The sequence below is a fragment of the Delphinapterus leucas genome, chromosome 16, assembly GCF_059928025.1.
Source record: "Delphinapterus leucas isolate spDelLeu-1000000601 "Yukka" chromosome 16, BTC_Dleu_Yukka2, whole genome shotgun sequence".
NCBI classification, from domain to species: Eukaryota; Metazoa; Chordata; class Mammalia; order Artiodactyla; family Monodontidae; genus Delphinapterus; species Delphinapterus leucas.
Window position 1 is genome coordinate 11,077,492 of NC_143144.1, and position 23,836 is coordinate 11,101,327.

A 23,836-nucleotide genomic window follows, 5' to 3' on the forward strand; every position below is an offset into this window, starting at 1 on the left:
GCAAAAGCTTATTCATTAAAAGGAGTAAAAAATACAGTGTATCTAAACACTGGATAAACTGTTTCTGGCCAATTGGAACACCCATGTGTCATGTGAAAGGGAGATTTTTCTAGACTAGGAAGTCCAGAAAAGGATTTAAAAACATATGGGGACTTCAGTGTATCATAAAAGTAGCATTTCAAGTAAGTGGTGAAAATGGATTATTCAGTAAATATTTTGTGCAGATCTGGGTATCCATCTGGGAAATAAAGTTAAATCTCTACCTTAAGACATATAGCCTTCCTTCCTCCACCCCTTCCCCATCAAAAAAGTAAGGACGGTTACTTCAAGTGATTTAACAATTGGGAAATCTCTTAAGTATCACATAAAACTCAGAGGCCATTTTTGAAAGATAGAAAATTTCAGTTATATAAAAACAAATTTAAAGCTCTACCTAGAAAGAACAGCATAAAGAAAGTAAAAAGACAAATAACAAACTGGAGAAAATATTTGTAACTCATATCTCATATATTTGAAGGGCTTCTGAACTGCCACAACAAAACCCAAATCTAACAGAAAAGTGAACAAGGAATGTTTTCACAGAAAAAAGGAAATACAGATATCGCCAAAGCATACGAAAAAGGTGCTCAAGTGCACTTATATTAAGAAAAATGCCAATTAAAACTGTAAATGAGACATCTCATTAGCATATTAATTGATAACTCTGTGTTAGGCCAGGTATGGGAAATAGGCAGTGTCATACCTTGCTGGTGGAAATATAAATGATTACCAGCTCTATAGACATTTGGCAATATTTGTCAAACTCTGAAATGTACCACCCCTGTGACCCAGTAATTGCATGTCTAGGAATTTATCCTACAGATGAAGGATATAGTACATGTATTTAAATGTATAAGGTTATTCATTGCAGCATTGTTTGTAATAACAAAAGATAGTGAACAGAGAATTGGGTAAGACATTATGACACACTCAGTGAATGGGACACTTCAGACCTATTGAAAAATAAACCAGCTTTATATGAAGGACAGTAAGTCAAAGTCATATATCAAAGTTATATTGTAAAGTCAAGATAGCAAATTGTGGAGAACTCTTACACATAACCAATGCGTAAGAGGAAAGCAGAAACAACGACACACACACACACACACACACGCACACACACACACAGCTGCTTTAGAATATGCATAGATTGTAGCAGGACATTCAGGAATTCATAGCAATCAGTGCCTTTAGGGAAAGAAACAGGAATAGAAGGAAGGGATTGTAGGGAGGCTTACTTTTCACTATGTTCCTTTTTGTGTTTGAATTGAAACATTTAATTTTCAAATGTCCTACTCATTACTCAACAGTAAATACTTTACAACTAAGTAAGCTTTCCTTTTGCTTTAAAACAAAATACTTCTCTCTGCATTCGAGGTGGACTGTTACACCTCATGCCCAGCTGCTGTTATGTTGGGTTGTTCTGGACATAGGGAAGGAATTGTTGCAGCTTATGTCTGGTTTTCTTTTCCAGGACTTTGTTGGCATTAGGATGTCATGTGGGTATATCAGATGAACACACCGAAGAAAAGGTGAAAAAAATGAAGCTGCCGAAGAAGTAAGTTGAATGTCTAAGCAATATTAAATAGTCTGTGCCTTAGTCTATTTAGTGTTACTGCACCCAAAAAACTCTTGATGGGATCCTAGATGCCTTGCTTACACGTAAGCTATAAAATTCAGATTCAAAATTTAAGCTTGCTGTATTACACTAGAGGCTGCATCAAGGCCATGGTGGGGTGAGAGCCCATCACAGTGCCCGGAGGGGAAACAAGCTCACAAAATATTTGGTAGTGTGTTACGAGTGTGTTATTTTTGTTTCGTGTATGTGTGTGTGAACACGCATGCCCACGTCCTAACTGATTGGATATGGTTTCCCACTTTCCACCAGAAGATGTATAATTTTATTTATTTTTACAAAGAAAATGTATTTTAGGAGTAGTTATGCAGTCAGTGTTATCATTTCCACTTTAAGATGAGAAAACTGAGGCACTAGATGCTCTCGGAGTTATTTTGCCTGCTATGCTACAATCTCTGTGACCTTGTTTAACTTCTTAAAACTTCAGCTTTCTCATCTGCTAACAGGTATTAATATGGGAAGTTTTAGGGATTAAATGAGTATAAGTGCTTAATAAATGATAACTGTTACATATTATTACTTTTTCTTATTTAGTTTAGTTTAAGTATTCAAGCCACTCTTCCGAGGCCTGCATGTTGTAAATAGCAGGCCTGGACATGTGCTAAGTAATATCATGGAGATAAAAACAAAGTAGCCACTCCATAATTTCTATCAGTCACCCCAGATAAACATAAAATTAAAGTAGAAACCGTGTGCTTGCTATGCGAGTGCAAATTCTAGCAGGTCCTTTAGGCCACCGAACCTTTTTACTCAGGCCTTCCATTAAAAAATATGTATAACAGCATATCCTACAAGGTTATATATATAAAGTATAGGACTAGTTTTGAGGCTCAAAACCATATATGCATAAAACATGTACATATTTTTAGGGATATATGCTTATTTGATAAGACTGTTTTTCTAAAGCAGTGGCATCATAATTCTGGATAGTAACTACCTTTGTTGGAGTATAGGCAGGGGTGTTGAAAGGGGAGGAGCACACAGATAAATACAAGGTGTTGGTAATGTTCTAATTTTTACCATGGTGGTGGGTTAATGGAGTTCATTTCATTAGAACGCTTTAAAGTATATTCTCTTGTGTGTATCCAAAAATAGTTATTTTTAAAAACAAAAATATGACAGGTATACACCCAAATATATCATTAATCTCAGTAAATGGAAATCAGTGAAATTCTCCAGGTAAGATACAGTGATTGTCAGATTAGATTCAGAAAGATAACTCACGTTGTATACACCTCGCAAAAATAAAACCCAGCTAAAGGAGACACATCGAGAAATTCAGAACGTGAAAAGTTGAAGAAACATAAGAACGTGATGTTCCAAGTAATATTGTTCAAAAGGAAATTGCAGTTTCCTTTTTGTCAGTTGCCTTATATAAGACAAAACAGCTCTGAAAGCAAAATTAAGGAAAGAAGGATACTGTATAAGGATCCAAATAATAAGCATTATGCTAATACTGCTCATGTATGCACGAAGTCAAATGGCTTCGAAAAATCAAGAAAGCAAAATATTAATAGATTTTCCAGAATAGACCAATGTAAAATCATAGTGATAATTCCTAACACAACTCCCAGAAACTAATATGTGTAACAGATAAATTTTAATGAAGAATAATAACAATTTAACCCCCTATAAATTAAAAGCTTGACATATATAGAACACTGAACACATGGAACATTTATAAAACTCAAGATCCTTTACAGCATGAGGACATTGATATCGTAGATATCATATTTATTGAATTGCAGGAAATAACAGTAACAATCAAAAAATCATGTAAAGTCATGACATATTTAAAACTTTTAAAACATAGTTCTAAATAGCTTATAGATCAAACATATCATTGTGAAAATTTAAAATATAAGAATGGCAAAGGCAAAGACTTCATATCAAAACATAAGAGTTGCATATTTAAAGCAATACTGGAGAAAGCATGTTTTAGAAACCTAATAAGCAGGAAGAAGAATCTCTGAAAAGATTGATAAAAGAAAAAAGAAATATTTCTTTTAGCAATTATAGGGATATTTTCAAGAGGGACCGCAAACTGTAAAAAATTTATTAATTAACAAATTAGTTTCTAAGTTAAATGATATTGGCAATTGTATATAATATTATCAAAACTGACCCATGAAGAAAGAAAATGTTAATAGAGCTATAGCTATTAAAGGAATTGAATTAATAGTTTAAAATACACACACACATCCCAAACCACTTTACTATTGATTTCCAGCAAATATTTAAGAATGGGTAATCTCAAATGAAAAAGAAGCAGCACTTTACAGCTTATTATCTGAGAATAAAATAAATAAAATAAATAAAGCCCAGATGAGGGTAGTGTGAGGGAGGGAAATTGTAATCCAGCTTCACTTATGGGCATAGATTCAAAAAAATGCTAAGTAAAATATTAGCAAACTTAGTAGTATATTATGGCCCAGCTAAATTTATTCCAGTAATAAAAAGATGGGTTAACATTAGAAAATATATTCACACTAGAGTGAAGGAGAAAATTCATATGATCCTACCAATATATTTAGTAATAAATATTTCATAAAATGTTTTACTTATAAGCATATGAACTCTTAGCAAGCAATAATCTGAGAGAACCTTCTTAACCTGACAAAAGGCCAATAGCAACCAATAATCTATAAGGTAAAACCCCAAAGTTTTTCCTTTAGGATTCAGGAATAAGACATATAAACTACTGTTACCTGATGTATTCAATATAGCCAATGCAATGAGACAAGAAAAAAATTATGAGTTTTGGAAAGGAAGAAAACATACTGTTGTCAATAGCAGGTAATGTTATTGCATTGAAAACTCAGGAGGATCTACAGTATTATTTGTTGACAATAAGTACGGCAGTATTGCTAGATCAATACCTTTAAAATCTCATTTAGAAGTGCAAGAAAAAAAAAAACAAAAGAAAGAAAAAAAAAGAAATCCCTAAGGTAGATGAGAAATCTAACCAAAGAGGTGCGAGACCTCTGTAGACTAAATGTTAAAATTGGATTTAAAGTCTTTAAAGACTATCTAAATAAATAGAGATAGATCATGATCATGGATGGTACAACAAATATATCAGTTCTCCCCCAATTAATCTTAGGATCAATACTATTCCAGTCATTCCGCCAGCAGAGGTTTTTAAGCAGCTTGCTAAGCTATTCTAAAATATATGTGGAATTTCAAAGGTTCAAGAATATCTAGAAGTCTTTTACAAAAGAAGATAAACTTGCTCTGCTAGATATCAAGACTTATGATAAAACTATGGTTATGAAGGAAGTGTTACAATGGCATTGGGATAGACAGATTGAGACAGAGTTCCCAAATATATACATGCATATATACAAATTTGACATATGCCAAAGGTCTTGTTATAAATAAGTGGGGAAATGAAAACTGTTCCATCAATGGTATTCATATAATTGACTAGCAAAATAGGAAAAAGTTAGGTCTCTACCTTATGCTATACACAAACATTTGCAGGTTAGTTCAAGACCCAATTGCACAAAACAAAAATACTTTTTGAAGACAAGTGGAATATCATCATGACCATGAGGTGGAGAAGGACTTTTTAAATCAGAAAAAAAACACAAAACACAAAAGAACGCTCACTTCATTTAAGTCTTTGCTTAAATATAAACTCCTCTGAGAGGTCTTCCTTAAGCATTCTATCTATAATGCTCTGATCATTTTCTTTAACCTGCTTTTTTTTTTCACTTGCACTTCTACAGCTGTTATTATTTATTCGTTTAGCTTTTGGGTCACCTAAACTGAAATATGCACTCAATAAGGGGCTGGGGCTTTGTTTACTGCAAGGCCCCCAGTTTCTAAAATACCTAGTATAGGAGTGATGTCTGTAACATGACAGCATAAGATGTTCCTCCTTTTCATCCGCCTTTTATAAATGAGTGAATTAGATACCCGTACATGAATAAGAGTCCCTTTGTGGGGTTTCTGCAATTTGCATCTGTAGCTCTCAGGGACCCAGGAGGAATCTTGCTCACCAGTGCATCTGGTAGGAGATAGAGAAACCTCCCTATAAGCTGCAGAACTAATGAAGCCAGTAAGGCTGCCTGGGCCCCTTTCCTGGCTGTGGGACCAGAATCCGGTGAGTGTGAATCAGGCAGGTACGCACCCGTGACAGACAACTTGCAGAAGTCCAGCCCTCCCAAAGAGAGATGCCAACACACCATTGGAGAAAAAAAAGAACAAAGAAAACAAACAAACGAAAAAAGAAACAGGAGTTTGGTCACAGCGGAAGCAGTAGGAAAAACTTTTCCCAGCACCACCCCACCTCCAAGAAGGTGGTTATCAGGCTGATTTATGTGGCAGAGACATCTCTTCCTTGGAGAAAGAGGAGCATGAGAGCGCCCTACTGCCTTGGCTGGGTGGGACTTGGCTGGAGAAACCCATTTCTCTCCGCTGGCACCTGGAGTACTAAGGTGGGAGCTTGCAGCTAGGGGCTGGGAGGACTTTGAAATAGAAGTAGATAAGAATTTCAAATGGCCTTAAAGGGACTGCACTCAGCAGGAAGTCTACCCACATGCCTTTGGGAGTGCCACTCCCGGGATCTCCGTGCCAGGACTGTGGGCACCCCTAACTCACCAAGTGCCAGACCCACCCCTCCCTCCCACTCTGCTGCCAGCTCCCTGTGCACACTTCTGGTCAAGGAGAGTGAGCTCCAGTAGACAGACCATGTGGATGGGCAAGGGAGAAACCACAAGCTTGAGCTATAGCGCCGCCTTCTGGAAAACAAAAGAGAGGCTTCTGATAGCCAGCCTGGTGAGTTATAAGAACCAGAAAAGACATGAAAGTTCAGTTAAGGTGCTTTCTGCTACTTCAAATGCAAAAAGCAGAAACACATGACTACAACCAATATGGAAAAGTCAAGGGAATATGGCATCACAAAAAGACGATGGTAATTCTCCAGCAGCTGAGCTCAATGGCGTGGAATATTGCAATCTAACTGATAAAGAATTCAAAATAGTATTAAGAAATTCAGCAAGCCACAGGAAAACTCAGAAAGGCAATTTAGTGAAATCAGAAATAAAATTAATGAATGGAAGGTGTACTCTAACAAAGAGAATGAAATTATAAAAAGAGCCAAACAGAGATACCGGAACTAAAGTATTCAACGAATGAGATGAGTGTAACACAGAACATGTGTAGCAGAGCAGACCATGTAGAAGAAAGAGTAAATGACTTGGAGGATAGGAATGTAGAAATAATACAATTAGCAGAGGACGTGAAACTAAGATTTAAAAGAGTGATGAAAGCCTATAAGGGCTATCAGATTCTATCAGAAAAACAAATATCTGAATAATTGGGCTCCAGAAGGAGAGGAGAGGGAGAAGGGGGCAGGGACTTTGTTTAAAGAAATAATAGTTGAGAACTTCCCAGGCCTGGGGACAGACTTAGACGTACAACTCCATAAAGCTAAAAGAACACCCTATTATCTCAATGTAAAAAGACTTCCTCCAAGACACATTGTAATGAAACTGTCAAAAATCAGTGATAGGGCTTCTCTGGTGGCACAGCGGTTGGAAGCCCCCCTGCCAACGCAGGGGACACGGGTTCGAGCCCTGGTCCGGGAAGATCCCACATGCCGCGGAGCAACTAAGCCTGGGCGCCACAACTACTGAGCCTTCGAGCCACAACTACTGGGCCTGCATGCCTAGAGCCCGTGCTCTGCAACAGGAGAGGCCACTGCAGTGAGAAGCCCACACACTGCAACGAAGAGCAGACCCCACTTGACGCAACTAAAGAAAGCCCGTGTGCAGCAACGAAGACCCAGTGCAGCCTTAAATAAATAAATACATAAATAAATTAGTTTTAAAAACTCAGTGATAAAGAAATTATCTTAAAGCACATCAGGGGAAAAAAGAAAGTAAGGCACAGAGGAACCCCATTAGGCTGTCAGCTGATTTCTCAGCAGAAACTCTACAGGCCAGGAGAGGGTAGAATGACATATTCAAAGTGTTGAAAGATTAAAATTGCCAGCCAAGAATAGTGTATGCAACAAAGTTACCTTTCAGATAAGAAGGAGAAATAAAGTCTTTCCCAGACAAAAGCTGAGGGAGTTCACCGCCAGTAGACCTGCCTTGCAAGAAATGCTGAAAGGAGTTCTTCCAGCTGGAATGAAAAGATGCTGCTCAGCAACAGGACAACATACGAAAGTATACAATACACTGGAGATGGAGAAACACAGGCAGTTTGACCCAGAGAGTTGTAACTCCATGTTAGGGGTGTGTGTTACCCACTCAACTATAGTATAAAAGTTAAAGGCAAAGAGTAGTAAAAAGAACTGTAGCTACTATAAATCATTAATGAATATACAACATAAAAAGAGGTAAGTTGGAACATCAGTAATATCAGTTGTAATATCAATAATATAAGTAATATAAGGTGGAGGAGTAAAAGATGGAGCCTTCATAGGCTTTCACAGATGAGTTGTGACAGCTGATAAGCCTAAGATGGATTGTTTTATCTATACGATTTTTAATGTAATTTACAAGGTTACCACAAGACAAAAGTCTATATAGAATGGATTCACAAAGACAAAGAAAGGGAAAACAGAGCACACCAACATGGAAAATAATCAGTTTACGGAAGCAGACATAGAAGGAGAAAGAAACAGTGGAAATACAAAGCAACCAGAGAGCCATTAATAAGATGACATTAGTGTGCCCTTACATATCAATAATTACTCTAAATGTAAATGGATTGAATTCGCCGTTCGAAAGGTATGGAGTGGTTAGGTGGATAAAAACACAAGACCCAACTATATGCTTCCTACAGGAGACCCATTTCAGATTTAAGGATACGCATAGACTCAAACTGTAGTTAGAATGATGTGCTACATTCCCTATTTGAAAATAGGCGATCTGAGTGTTAGGTGTTTTTTTTTCCCCCCCTGATAATACAGATCATTTCACTTAAAATCTTTAAAGACTTTTAAAAAACATGTGATTGATTGTAGCTCATTTCTCCCTTTCTCCCTCTTCCTCCTCTAAACAAACCAGCAGGCAGCTGAATGGTACAGCACATAACTGTCTGTTCTTAAATTCATAAACCTTCCCACACTTGTAAAATTAAGCTCTTGACCCACTGCAGAGTTTGATGAGCAGAGTGCAGTTGCTACAGGAATAAAGAAAAATGCAACTGAAAAAGAATCCAGTCCCAGAGCTTGTGGTTCCCAGTATCTCATATCCCTGAGTAGCTGAGATTTTTTTAAAATGTAAAGGTTTAAATGAAAATAAAATTCTTGTCTGAATACCAATGCCTTTTATTCAGACTTTTTGTTAGCACTTCTCTGCTGTTAAACCAAAACATAGGTCAGGAACTGGTTGCTTGTATGTATCGCTGGGAAGTAAGAGGTAGTGTTGAATTGTGGAAGAGCATGTTCGAATCCTTTGAGAGGTATTTAAGACTAGTGCTAAATTCCCTCGCTCCTGCACCACTTCCTTCCCCCTCATGCTGTGTAGCCACTGTAGTGATGGGAAGTGGTATCTCTCAAGCATATTGGGGCAGATAGAAGGTTAAGAATGATATTCTCAATGCTTATATGTATATGTAAATTTAAAATGGCTTTCGGAAATGAATGCTTAGAGGGATACCAAATGTGCAGACCCGTATTTATACTGTGCACATAGACACAAACACATGCACAAAATTCAGTGTATGTAAATATTTACCTAAATGAAAAATAGTGTTACAAATGCAGCTGGATTTTTTCCTGTGAGGATGAACACTGTGATTGTGAAGAAAAAAATATTTATATACGCTTTTTATGTGTAGCGAGTAAATTCCACAGACCACAAATTTTAAAATGTGCTCATATGTAATGTTCTTCATTTGCTCTCGTCGGACTTAATTTCATATTTAAACCCAATGGGCCTTGCAGCCAGAATGCAGCTTGATAGTGGAAACCTAATCCTTGTCTGTTCAGTACAAACTCCATTAAAATCACTGTTTTCTGTGTTTATTCTCACCTTTAAGTTTTGATTCAAAGGTCATCTTCTCCAAGCTGTCTTTCTCTACCTCTTTAAAATTGCACCCTATTTTAAATTGTACTTCCTCTCATGCTTCCTTTTCTACTTGATTTTTCCTCACGACACTTATATCCTCTGACATACTATTATTTTATGTTTACTTTGTTTATTGCCTGATTCATCATCTAAACGTAATTTCTATAAAGATACAGATTGATTGTCCATGTTATTCAGTGCTATTAGTTCCTAGAACAGGGCCTGAAATATTTCGACTACAGAATGAATATTTGTTAAGTTTGAATTCAAGGTGTACCCCCGTCTTACTCCCAGGACTATACGTCTGTTTTGGACACTCACCTAATGGGGAGGGGACATTGGATCGTTGGGCATTCTCTTTTGAGTTTGCTGTCAGGGGCTGAATTATATCAAAGAAAACTAGAGCCAGACAGAAGTTAAAGCCATAAAGGCAAATTTTATTGCAGAACTGTTGCAATAGGGGAAGAGAGACCTCAGTATTCACATACAGCAAGAACAAGCGGGGATTTGTAGCTCAGGACCAGAGTGGGGGACAGTGGATGGAAAATTACTAAGAGGAAGCATTAAGGAAAAGGGGGATTCTGGTAAAACCAACTTGATAGGGTTCTTGCTGAAGGCAGACCAGAGTGATAGGATATGAAAGGTGGGGGATGAAGAGTGGGGTCAGAGGTCACAGGTGGGGGATTTCCATTAACTTCACCTAGCAGGATTCTTGCTAAAACTGGACTAAACGAAACAAGGACAGAGCCCAAGGTCAGAGGCCAGGTCAGAAAGAGGGCTCAGAGGAGCCTGACTCAAGTTTGGCCAAAGGGAAGTCTTCGTTAGTTGTCTTCATTCGTCTCTGCTGGCATCTTGCGGATCTCGGGTGGCCTCGGCCTGCAGCGGCTCGAAGCAGGATTTTGATTCCTGGCCAGAGACTGAAGTCGGGCTGTGGCAGTGAGCGCTGAATCCTAACCGCTAGACCAGCGATTAGTGACAAGGCCCCTGGCCCATCAGCTTTGTAGAAATGAATTCCCTCAAAGAGATGGAAAGTAGTGAAACAGTTAAAATGTTTATTAGGAGGAAAAAGGGTACGTATGAATAGACTCATACGGGCAGATGCAGAGAAAGAGTCGTGTCCCCGTGGTAGTTTGAATCACTTATATGGGACATTTCTTCCGGGTTTGCTGTGGCCAATCATCTTGCTTTGCCTGGGTCTGAGTCTGTATTTGGTTCAACTCAGGGTCCTCCCCTGTGTGTGCGCGTGCGTCTCTTAGCCAACATGGATTCTAGCGAAGAGGCCTATGAGTATGTTGACATCACCTACCATGGGGTGTCGCGCCCTCCCTTTTTGACCTCCGAGGAGCCTTTCCATGCATGTGTAGTTGAGAAGGCCTCCTTGGCTTCGAGAATGAGGAAAATGTGGTCTCTCTGCGTTTTTATCTGGGCAGGGCTCAGCTCCTCTTACTATCCTCCTTCTCTTGTCTTCATCTTGGAGTACCTGTCCACAGGGGACAGATTCCAGCTGCTCGGCCTGGGGCCCATCTATCTCCTGCCTCATTATGGGATGCGTGTTTTCCTGACTGATCTTTGGACCACACGCTGGGACCCTCCCCATCTCTTTTTGAGTCCTCCAGGTCCTTGCTCTGCTTTTAGCTTCACTCATGCCCTTTAAGAGGAGGCTGGAAACCTGGGAATGCTCTCTCTGGCAACTTGGGGACTGCAGTGTCTTGGTGGAGGGAGGAGGGAAGGTTGCCTGACAGCCTACACTTGGTTTGTTAGGAAATCTGTTCTCCTGAAACTGTGCTGCACAAGGGTTGAGGTGTGGGAGATTCTGGAACCTGGCCATTCTCCTGGGTCCAATCTGGTAAGCAAGACAGAAGTTCCCCTCAGCTCTGGATCTGCCTGGTCTCCATCTGGGCAGGGGGATGGAGAGCCCTGGCTTCCCTCCAGCTCTCCTTTCCTCCAGGCTCTGGAACATTCAGCCTGTCTGGGGCTGGACAGACTGGACTCTTTATCTGGTCTCCTTTTATGTTCCGACACATCAGGGCCTTGCGCTTTTGGTATCCATAAGTAGAGCTTTTAATATCAGAAGGCCTTTCTCTAAAGACTGTTGTCTCTGCAGTGAATTTTCAAAGCCTATTTTAAAAATCCAAAAGCCAAGAATGGCTTTTTTTTGGTCTCTCTTGAAATGATCCTCTCTTGGTTTTGTTTCAAACAGGCTGTGAGGTACAGGAAGGCCTTGGGTTAAAAAAGGAATTAGTGGTGGGGGACACACAGGGCATATCATCATATTACACATTTATTTAAAAACAAAACGAAGAAATGTAGTAGAAGAAATAGATCCCTGCCCTTTTCCCTTCTAATTTCCACACTGAAATTATTCTCCTGTATTTGTTTTCTGGAGAAGGGTTTTTGAATATTCTCTATCTCCTTTCTGTGAGAATGTCAGTGCAGTATTCATTTTTGATAGATGTGCTTCCAGCAAAACTTGTTCTTAATACCTCTGGTGTGCAGTCATCTGAGATTTTCCCCATTTGTTCCAAGGTACTTGAAGCGCTGATTTGGTTTTGAAATTTACAGCTAACATCCACTGAACTTGGACATAATCTTTTCATGTTTACCGTGCATCTTTCACAACGTAATGACTTCCAAGCTTCATTTAACCTGATTCATACTAAACAAGTAAGCTTGAGAGGTGGGAGAGGCTGGAAAAAAAGAAAAGGCTTGTTCCTTAGTGTTTTTGGTATTCTGCCACATTTTTGTTGCACCACTTTAATTGGCCCTTAAGTGATATTCTACTGAACACTTTTTTCAAAGGCTCATTTAGAATTCCTGCTTAGAAAAAAATGTGGGTCAGGTGGGAATGAAGCACAAAACTGAACTGCTGCTTCACATGGCAGTTCCTCAGTAGGGCTAAGTATTATCAATTTTTTGTTTACATCTTTGGTAATTTGATGCAAATGAAAATGGCAGTTTGCCAGGAGGGTTTTCTTTTTTTCAGGCAAAGACGTATTTAAAAATAAATTTTACTGTAAGAAAACTGACGCCCAGAGAGTTTATGTAATTTGTTAATCTCACTTTAAAAATATTATTGCATTATTGGGCTTCCCTGGTGTCGCAGTGGTTGAGTCCGCCTGCCGATGCAGGGGACACGGGTTTGTGCACCGGTCCGGGAGGATCCCACATGCCGCGGAGCGGCTGGGCCCGTGAGCCATGGCCGCTGAGCCTGTGCGTCCTGAGCCTGTGCTCCGCAAACGGGAGAGGCCACAACAGTGAGAGGCCTACGTACCACAAAAAAAAAAAAAAAATATATTGCATTATGTACTACATCAAAATAAAACTAAGAACTAAGAACTACAAAAGAACTTTGATGTTTTGGAAATGAATGTATTGAATGTGTTTGTTTAATACCATATATATTCCTCATAACCTAAATTTACAAAATGATTGTTAGCACTGCAACTTTGCATATTAAAGTAAGGGAAGTAAAAAACTACACCTACTAGGCAAATAGATGGCAGAAGAAAGAGATCTATTAACTGATTCTGGCAGAATTTTCCCAGAAAGCTTGAGAAGGTAGACTGTAATACAGAGATGTCTTTAATCTGAGCTATATATATTTTGTATTAATATAATTACTAATGACATACCTTTTCCCTGTTATTTGGCCTACAGAATTCTACTTCCCAAGAATTGTTGTAGCAGTCTTTCCTTTTTTTCTTTTAAATCTCTGGAAGTCAACCTGAAGCTTTACTTGGAACCATTTAGCTTCCAAGATTCACATCAGTCACATTTTATTCAAAAGCTTTGTTCTTTGTTCGTTTTCAGTCACAAAAAGGAAATAGTTTATATTAGTAGTTAGCTGATCTTTATGTACCTAATTAACTTGTATTAATAAGATGAAATGGACATTATTTGCTGAAGTACTTTTATGCGCTTTCTAAAAATCTCATTTTGGTATAAATGATTTGATACTTTGTCATGTCTCACATAAAGAAAAATGGTCTTGTAAATCCTCATTGATGCCACTGGTTAAAGCATTCATGAAGTCATCATTTTTATCAACCTACTGAGGTCGAAGTCTATTAATTTCAAAGATATTTGTATTTTTACTATAGAAGATGAAGTGAAACAGTGTGGAAATAAGGTTCAGGTGAAATGGGAATTAGTAACTTTAATTTGGATGGGACTATTGACCATTTAAAAGAACCACTTGAAATTCTTTCTTGCACAGGGCTATGAAGAAAAGCAAGTAAAATGAATCGTAGTCTACATCTGAAAATGAGTGTGAACTAATTATTGTGTTATTTCAAATCAACAGATGCAAATGTGTCTCCGTAGGTTTTCCTTGTGATCACAAATTGAAGCAACATTAGTAGATATTCTGTATAGGAAGAGGAAAATTTAGAAAATAAAGAGAAATGCTTATGCCAATATTATCATATATACATATACTCTATATATATACTATAGACATATAGTAGAATGTGTAGTTCCACTATAGATTAGTAAAACTTATCTATAATTTTTTATAGAAAATACCCCTCAAAAATTCCTCCCCATGCCATGTAAGACATGGCTGGCAAGTCTACCATGATCTTTCCTCTTTTAGAGGGCATATATCCCTCACTGAGGTAGCATAGGCTCTAGTCAACTATTCATAGATTAGCTTCCGAACTTGACCGTATGTGTATCCTCTGCGACAGGTAGGAGGAATTAGGACCACTGGAAAATGAGAGAAAAAAGAGAACTGTGTGCTGTGATGCTACCATGTGCCGGGTTATTGTGGGGAAAGTCAAGAGGAGGGTGAGAAATAGAGGTGGGAAGATGGGAGAGTACAAAAGACAAAGTTGTTGGGTTTTTTTCCCCAATTGAAGTGTAGTTGATTTACAATGTCCTGCCAATCTCTGCTGTACAGCAAAGTGACTCAGTTATACACATATATACATTCTGTTTTTGTATTTTTTTCCATTATGGTTTATCACAGGATATTGCGTGTAGTTCTCTGTGCTGTACAGTAGGACCTTGTTTATCTATTCTGTATATAATCGTTTACATCTATTAACCAAAAACTCCCAACCCTCCCTCTCCCTACCCCAATCCCCCTTGGCAACCACAGTCTGTTCTCTGTGTCCACGATTCTGTTTCTGTTTTCGTAGATAGGTTCATTTGTGCCATATTTTAGATTCCACATATAAGTGATATCATATGGTATTTGCCTTTCTCTGTCTGACTGAGCTCACTTAGTCTGATAATCTCTAGGTGCATCCATGTTGCTGCAGATGGCATTATTTCATTTTTTATGGCTGAGTAGTATTCCATTGTATGTATGTACCACATCTTCTTTATCCATTCATCTGTTGAGGGACACTTAGGTTGTCTCCATGCTTTGGCTATTGTGAACAGTGCTGCTATGAACATAGGGGTGCATGTATCTTTTTGAATTACAGTTTTGTCCAGGTATATGCCTGGAGTGGGATTGCTGGATCATATGGTAATTCTATTTTTAGTTTTCTGAGGAACCTCCATACTGTTTTCCATAGTGAGTGTACCAATTTATATTCCCACCAACAGTATATAGGAGGGTTCCCTTTTCTCCACATTCTTTCCAACATTTGTTTTTGCAGACTTTTTAATGATGGTCATTCTGACCGGTATGAGGTGTAGTTTTGATTTGCACTTCTCTAATACTTAATGATGTTGAGCATCTTTTCATTTGCTTACTGGCCAGCTGTATGCAAAAGACCAAATTCTTTATCATTACCCCCAACCCTGCTTCTAGCAAATAATGTTAAACTTGGAAATTAGACGATGCTGGCTTGATCACCTCTTGGTGCATTTGAAATGCATTGAGAGCTCTTTCTTGAAGAAATTATTTTCCGAGTGAGAACTTGTATATAGGCTGTGCTTACAGGTGACAGATTTGTCCATTTAAACATCAAAATTCTATAAAATACAGTGATTTGTGTGAGTGATTACAAAAATCCCATGTGGCTTCTTTATAGAAAAACAAAGAAAAAATATCGTTAATTACCCAAACATACAGAGTTCTGATTTAAAACAGAACAAAATTTCATGTCAATAAATTTAGCTTGTGGATGTAAATGAAGTGACATAAGGTGGTAAGTAGCCATAATTTTTGCACTTGGTGGGCCAATCTGATCTATTTAAATCAAACAAAATATTCTCTAAAACTTTTGCCTGTAGATAAATCATTTATAAAATAGAAGATGCCTTATAATGAAGTAGGAGTATTTAAGGTAAAGTCAACTTTACTCAACCTTAAATTATTTATTGCTGTCATACATGGATTCATTTAACAAATTTTTATTGAATATCTACCATGTATCAGGCACTATTCTAGTTCTTGGAAATAGCTAGGAGCAAAGCAGTTCAACTCCTTGCTGTTAAGGAGCTTACCTTGTAATCAGGCTAGCCATAGCCCAGAATAATAATAATAATTATTATATTATATTATTATATAATATATATAATATATTATATTATTATATATATTATTATTATATTATTATTATAATATATTAACTATTATAATTATAGTTTCTTAAAGACCATTTTCTCATGCTCTGATAATTTCTTAAACTTAGCTTAATTATCTGGTGAATTTTCTTTACCTTGTTTGCACCAAAGGAGAATCTTTGAGATGAAGATGGATATCTCTTTATATTCATTCTGTAAATAAAGTTAATTCTTTCAAAAACTGTAGACTGAAAGGCTGCTCTCTGCCAGGTACTCTTTTAAGTGTAATGACAATTAGAAAAATGGATCAGAAGCAGATCCTGACCTCAAAGCATAGTTGATTGTAGGGGACACAACAATGACAGAGAATGAAAGAGAAGCAACTGTACAACAGGTTTTGTGCCAGTCTCTCTAGTTAAATAGATGAGACAGCTGTGTGTGTGTGTGTGTGTGTGTGTGTGTGTGTTTGTAGCAGAGCAGTCCTATTGCCCTAATATATGTCTGTTGAAAACCTTTTATTTTCAATTTTATATTTCTCCCAAAAGGTTAAAACTTACACTTATTTTAATACTTTTCCTCTCTGGCTCAGAGTGTGGAAATAGTCTCTGGTATGAGTTCCCTAAAATCCAGGCCTTAATCATATTTTAGATGATTATATGCCTGGTATTTCCTAGTGTCTATCTTATCATGAGGCTTCCTAAATTATGTAACTAGGAATATCAGTAGGGAAATAATGTATAAATGCATTAAAATTCCCCTGTAGAATAATGAATAGCTAGTATCTGAAAGCATATGCGGATTTATGAAATAAATATTACTTTAATATAACACATAAATGTTGAAGAAAAATGAGGACTTAACAGGAAGAGAAATTTATCAGATGTTTTAGTTACCAGTACTTTGATTTATCCGGTAAAAAAGCATCAGCTGTTTGGAACACAAACAAAGATAAGTCCTTCTCAACTTTGAGAGACAGGTGTTGCCTCATTTCTCTTTTACTGGTGTGAAAATGAAAACATAAAGATCGTGTGGCCTTTGCACCTGATGAGTTTTTAGCTTAAGTGAAAGGGGCTCAGGCTTGCTGGACACATTACCACTGGTCACCACTGTGGTTTATGGAACAATAAGAATTAGGAACAATTGGAATTAACAGGCTGTTATAGGGATTTTTCAACCTTGACTTTTCTGGACAGGCCCATTATATATTTCTTTGGCTTTGCTTTGTAGTTACCAGCTGACAAGTGGATACAAGCCTGCCCCGATGGACCTGAGCTTTATCAAGCTCACCCCATCTCAGGAAGCGATGGTGGACAAGTTGGCGGAAAATGCTCATAACGTGTGGGCCCGGGATCGAATCCGGCAGGGCTGGACCTATGGCATCCAACAGGTACGTGTGAATTTAGCTCTACAGCACGTACTCTGAGATTGACTTAAGTAGGAATTAATATAATTTGTAACAGGAGAGATTAAGTAATGACCATTGTAAAACTCACATCATATAGATATCTTTAATGTACATATGCACAGAAACGCCTGTTTCAAGAAGTCAGGCCACCCCAAGTCTTGTTGTTATCATGAGGGGCACAGTGAATATTACCAGACCAGTGATTTATAACGTGGTTTTGTGGCATTTCTCTCTCTGAGATTGTATTTTAGGAGAAGCTTTTGAAATAGGAGAAGTTCGAGATAAACTAACAATAGAAGAGGTCCACAATTCCTTATTTGTTTGTTTATTTATTTATTTATTTTTGGCTGCATTGGGTCTTCGTTGCTGCACGCGGACTTTCTCTAGTTGCAGCGAGTGGGGGCTACTCTTTGTTGTGGTGCTCAGGCTTCTCATTGCAGTGGTTTCTCTTGTTGTGGGGCATGGGCTCTAGGTGCATGGGCTTCAGTAGTTGTTGCACGCGGGCTCAGTAGTTGTGGCTCAGTAGTTGTGGCGCACGGGCTTAGTTGCTCCACAGCATGTGAAATCTTCCTGGACCAGGGCTCGAACCTGTGTCCCCTGCACTGGCAGATGGATTCTTAACCACTGCGCCACTAGGGAGGTCCCACAGTTCCTTATTTAACACCCCTGGGACCAGATGAATTTCAGAATCCAGATATTTCTTGGTTTTCAGAATGGTGATACATTGATCATGTTACATAGTGCCCTCAGCAGGGCAGCAGACTATATATAAATTATTCTTTGTTCAGCAGTGTAGGCTGATGATATCAAGAGGGGTAAGTAAAGATTATCCACAGCCTTGCATCAATTCAGATCATTTTTGTCACCAACTGAGTTTTTGTTAAACTTCGTAAAAAACCGACTTTTCTGAGTTTTCTGGATTTCAGAATCATGGATTTCTATTAATGGTTGCACTCACAGGAATAACTAAGAGTCATCGGGTCTGTATTGAGATAGCAAAGCAGAGCAAATTTAGCCTTGCCTCTTAGTGACTGTGTGACCTTGGGAAAGCTACTTAATTTTCTCTGGGCCACTGTTTTCCTCCTCACTGAATTTTTAAACTTCATTATATAACTTATGTATAAGAAAGGCTACAGCAGTGCATTTCACCTAACAAATCATATAGAATAGTTTGCTATTATTGTAAGATGCCAGAGTCACTATGCATCGAGTTTTACGTCTATTTTCTTCTTTAACTCTTGCAAGAGTTCCATGAAGGATGAACAGTTTTTATTGCCAATTCACATATGATGTACAGGGAGCTTGAGAACAATTTGTCCAACGCTCCCAGGTGGCAGAACCAGGTTGGAATCAAGCCTTTTGACTCCAGAGCCCAAATTCTTCCCTTGCTTATCACAGTGATCCTTGCCAGCTCATGGTGGGCAGTGCCTTTACTTAAACATTTTTAGGAATAAACTGGATTATTACTTATAAGCTTAGGCCATGGTTCAGGATAAAGGCTACCTGTTGGTTTGAAAAATATGTTTCCAAAATTCTTCTTAACCGGTGACTTTTGTCATTTGCAAGGCTAAGAAAACTCAGATAGCCTTGATTTACTTCATAAAATAAGCTATTTTTATATTGAATTAAACTGGTTGTAACTGATGAGATTGTCAGTACTCAGTCCACTTGAGCATAGTGTGTGTGTGTGTGTGCGTGTGTGTGTGTGTGCGTGTATGAACCTGAACCATATACCACAGGGGGATAAGGGGTCACACTTGCTCTCTGCCAAAGGAGCGCTCACTTGCCTTGCAGCCCGCACGATTCTGTGGGACAAACCAGAACCCCCCGCTGTCTGCCTCTTCCTTGTGCATGAGGGTCCTCCTCATAAAAACACAGGGCTCTGTCTGAGCTGGCCAAAGCTGTCCTTGGAACCGTTTCTCCATCCCCTCCCCCAGTTCCCACTCCATCCCTCCACCCCATTCCCCACTGACAGAGCACACATTTGCTGGGTTGTCTGAATGAGCGTTGTCTTTACTTTTTCATCGCCCTCTCCTTAACATAGTCTGGTTCACAACTAGGTCGTAAACTCCTTGCGAGCAGGCATTTGCTTGAGGTCCCTCTTCTCTGCCTCTCCAGCACACCTGATTTCAAGCACTTGTGTACGTGGAAACCCCAGGGCAGCTCCTTTTCACAATCACATTCCCAGGACACCATTTCCAGAGAGTGTGATTCATCGGAGGCCTCTTAATTTCTCTACACGAAAAGTTGCGGGGCAGCAACCAGTATTGAAAGGGAGGGGTGCTGGGTAATGTGTCTTGAAGCTGCACTGGCAGTGCAGGCACTCTGTTTACGCTGCTTGTGTATTTGGGGGTGGCTTCGGTGTGGGGTTTCCCATCAAGCAACCCAGATGATTTGGACTCCAGGTGTCAGTAGATGGTCGTGTAGTCGGGATGAGGTATTTACTACAGATTTGCTAGAGAGGGGGAAGAAGAAATTAGGTTTTCTTTGCTCTTCCCCAGCGAGAACAAACCCTGTCCACCACATACCTTTTTTTTTTTGGAGAAGGTTTGGGAATATCCACAGCCTCTTAGTTCTTCTTCATGCTAAGGTAAATTGAGAATCGAGTACGCCTCCTAAAATATGGAAAGTTTGACAAAACCTGCAGCAGTGAATGAGTGGAAAGAAGTAACTTCTTAAATGTTAGAGCCCTAAAGACTCGCAGCCCATGGGAGGCATCTCCACCTCCCATGAGATTAAGTTTTGTACTCACAAATTAGGTATCCTTTTCCAAGGTCGTAAGATAGCCTGTCTTCTTGCTTGGTCAACACCATTTTAATCACGTTTTAAACTTGGGGCCTCTTTTGTAAAAGACGAATTGTGAGGTTTGTAGCTATTTCAGTATTCCTGGCGTTACCTGGTTTCCCCAGTTGATGGAATCAACTTGATGCATATTTTCCAAGCTATTTGAGGTCATGGGATGGCCGCCCACGCACTGAGTTTTCTCTGAAGAAGGCACAGCAGCCTGGTGTTGTTCTTTGGCTCAAAAATCAGATGTCCGGTAATAATTAGGCTCTTCTTGTAACAAAGACCTGTCAGTCAACTTGGCAAGGAAATGGTAGGTTCTCTTAAGTTAGCCCATTGCCTTGTGACCAGGGCAGATGGAAGATGATTACCGAGATCCTTCAAGTTGGCTTTTGTTACTGTTGTTATTTTTACGTTTTCTTCTCATGGAGAGGGCCTATTTAAATTGATGCAGTTACTCACTTGATTAAATCTTTCATACTGATAGCATTTCAGTAACTCCTGCAGCCTGGGAAGACAAAGGGAAGGTAGAAGGCCCAGTATCTACCTTCATATGCTTTATATTTTGATGTATTTGGTGGCTGTCTCATTTCCAAATGCTGTTGGTCACTCTTTGATGATCATGCACCTTTTTTGCCTTCCTGTAGGATGTAAAGAACAGAAGAAACCCTCGCCTGGTTCCCTATGCCCTTCTAGATGACCGAACTAAGAAATCCAACAAGGACAGCCTCCGTGAGGCCGTGCGCACACTGCTGGGGTATGGCTACAACCTGGAGGCGCCCGATCAAGATCATGGTATTTTCATTTCGCTTTCTTCTCCTCTTGTTGCAAAATCACATAGTAAGTTCTTTAAAGCCAAATGCTTGAATAAAAATGGGGAGTGCAAGATAGACTCCTTCAGTCGAAGTATGTAATTTAGGCCAGGAGTTTAGAGCATTTTTTGTCCTGAAGGACACTTGGAGGATTAGCTCATCTTTCAGCAGAGTGGCTCAGGACCGCACTGATTCCACAGGGGGAAGAAGTGGGTTTACCTTCCCGAAGAGTCTGAGGGAGCAGTTGACTCCATGATTCTGATACTGCCCCTCACTCCCACCTACCCCACCAGCTCTGCTTCAGAAGAGCTAGTTTTAGTTGTTTATGGGAGTAAACCTATAGTGGGAGCTAGTGTTTTCTAAACCTTCATTGTTTAGACTCTTACATATAGGCCATAGTAATTAATTAGTGCAATATTTTGCTTTAAGGAAAACGCTCTAGAATAGGCACTCAATAAATATGTGTTGAATAAATGGATTTTTAGAGGGTCTATGAAGAACGTATTTCCTTTGAATAATACCTTTTAAGAATATGGTTTAAGATGGTTAACTCCTTAATCCTTTGCTCCTGTACTTTGAGTTGGTGTTAATATCCGTATTTTAAAGTTGCCAAAAATGACATGAGCTCTACGTGTTTCATTGTAGTGCCTGTATTTTTTGATAGAAAGTTTTAAAAATCTATGTCAGATATTCTCTAATGACTAATATTTTCAGTGTAGTATCTGTGTATAGGAATTCAATCTTAAATAGTAATGATAGGTAATATTTATATAGTGCTTATCATGTGTAACAGGTGTTTAGAAGACCTTTGCAATTATTGTTTAATCCTCACAGTAACTCTATGAGGATGGTCTGTGTACTGTGCTCATTTTACAGATAAGGAAACAAATTCAGATACTTCCGTGTCTTCCCATTTACTAAATGGTAGAGGCAGGATCCCAGCCCCAGATGTCAGTCCTTTGAGTTGAGTCAGTATGTAGTTAGCATCTGGACAGTTCACTGTAGTTACTGAATCCTTATATTTGCTACAAATAAAATTAGATACCCATTTAATAACAATAATGTTCATAATCATAATGTAACTTCTTACAATGTAGCGTATCTTGAAGTCCGCTTTACAGCAACAAATACTTGGTAGATCTTATTATGAAGCAGATACTACTAGATATGCAAGATACAGAAAATATCCCTGCCTTAAAGGGTGTGCAGTCCACACGGCCCCTGGGATGGATAAACAATAAAACCCTGCCAAGTCAAGACACAGCAATTGGGAAGAGTTCTACAGCTGTCTGGTACAGAATAAGCCCTCAACGCTAATGGTTCTTTTTAAAATATTTTTAAAATGAGGTATAATATTTATATAATAGAATGCACAGATCTTCAGTTCAATTTGGTAAATTTTGACAGTTGTATACATGAGAGAAACCACCACCCAAACGAACATGGGGACCATTTTCTTCACCACAGAAAGTTCCCTCTGCCCCCGAAAAGTAACCACTTTCTAAATTCTATCATCACAGATTAATTTTGCCTCTTCTTATACTCTGCATAAATGTAATCACTATATATTTTTTAAAAATCTTTATTGGAGTATAATTGCTTTACAATGTTGTGTTAGTTTCTCCTGTACAACAAAGTGAATCAGCTATATGTATACACATATTCACTCCTTCTAGAGCCTCCCTCCCACCCTCCCTATCCCACCCCTCTAGGTGGTCGCAAAGCGCCGAGCTGATCTCCCTGTGCTATGCGGCTGCTTCCCACTAGCTATCTATTTTACACTTGGTAGTGTATATATGTCAATGCTACTCTGTCACTTCGTCTCAGCTTCCCTCCCCCACCCCCACCGTGTCCACAAGTATGTTCTCTACGTCTGAGTCTTTATTCCTGCCCTGCCACTTGGTTCATCAGTACCATTTTTCTAGATTCTGTATATATGCATTAATATACGGTATTTGTTTTTCTCTTTCTGACTGACTTCACTCTGTATGACAGACTCTAGGTTCACCCACATCACTACAAATGACTCAATTTCATTCCTTTTTATGGCTGAGTAATATTCCATTGTATGTATATGTACCACATCTTCTTTAGCCATTCATCTGTCAATGGACATTTAGGTTGCTTCCATGTCCTGGCTATTGTAAATAGAGCTGCAGTGAACATTGGGATATATGTATCTTTTTGAATTATGATTTTCTCAGGCTATATGCCCAACAGTGGGATTGCTGGGTCATATGGTAGTTCTGTTGTTAGTTTTCTAAGGAACCTCCATACTGTTCTCCATAGTGGCTGTATCAGTTTACATTCCCACCAACAGTAATCACTATATTTTTTATCTAACTTCTTTTGCTCAACATGCTGTTTTTGTTTGTTATTTTATTTTATGTATTTATTTATTTATTTTGGCTGTGTCGGGTCTTAGTTGCGGCACGTACGATCTTTCATTGCAGTGTGGGCTCTTCATTGCGGGGTGCAGGCTTCTCCCTGGTTGCGGTGCGCAGGCATCTCTCTCGTTGTGGCATGTGGGTTTTTCTCTCTCTAGTTGTGGTGGGCAGGCTCCAGAGCACATGGGCTCTGTAGTTTGCAGCATGCAGGCTCTCTAGTTGAGGCGCGTGGGCTCAGTAGTTGTGGCACATGGGCTTAGTTGCCCTGAGACATGTGGGATCTT

General features: G+C 38.9%; 1 protein-coding gene across 2 annotated transcripts in view; it reads left to right on the forward strand.

The window, feature by feature from the left end:
• RYR2 (ryanodine receptor 2) overlaps positions 1–23,836 on the forward strand; it is a 432,618-nt gene that overhangs the window by 126,843 nt on the left and 281,939 nt on the right. For both annotated transcript variants that reach the window (XM_089897470.1, XM_089897471.1), the window contains exons 21-23: positions 1,514–1,597; positions 17,392–17,551; positions 21,001–21,148. In XM_089897470.1, coding sequence (XP_089753596.1) covers positions 1,514–1,597; positions 17,392–17,551; positions 21,001–21,148 — 392 coding nt within the window. The remainder of the gene's footprint in view (positions 1–1,513; positions 1,598–17,391; positions 17,552–21,000; positions 21,149–23,836) is intronic.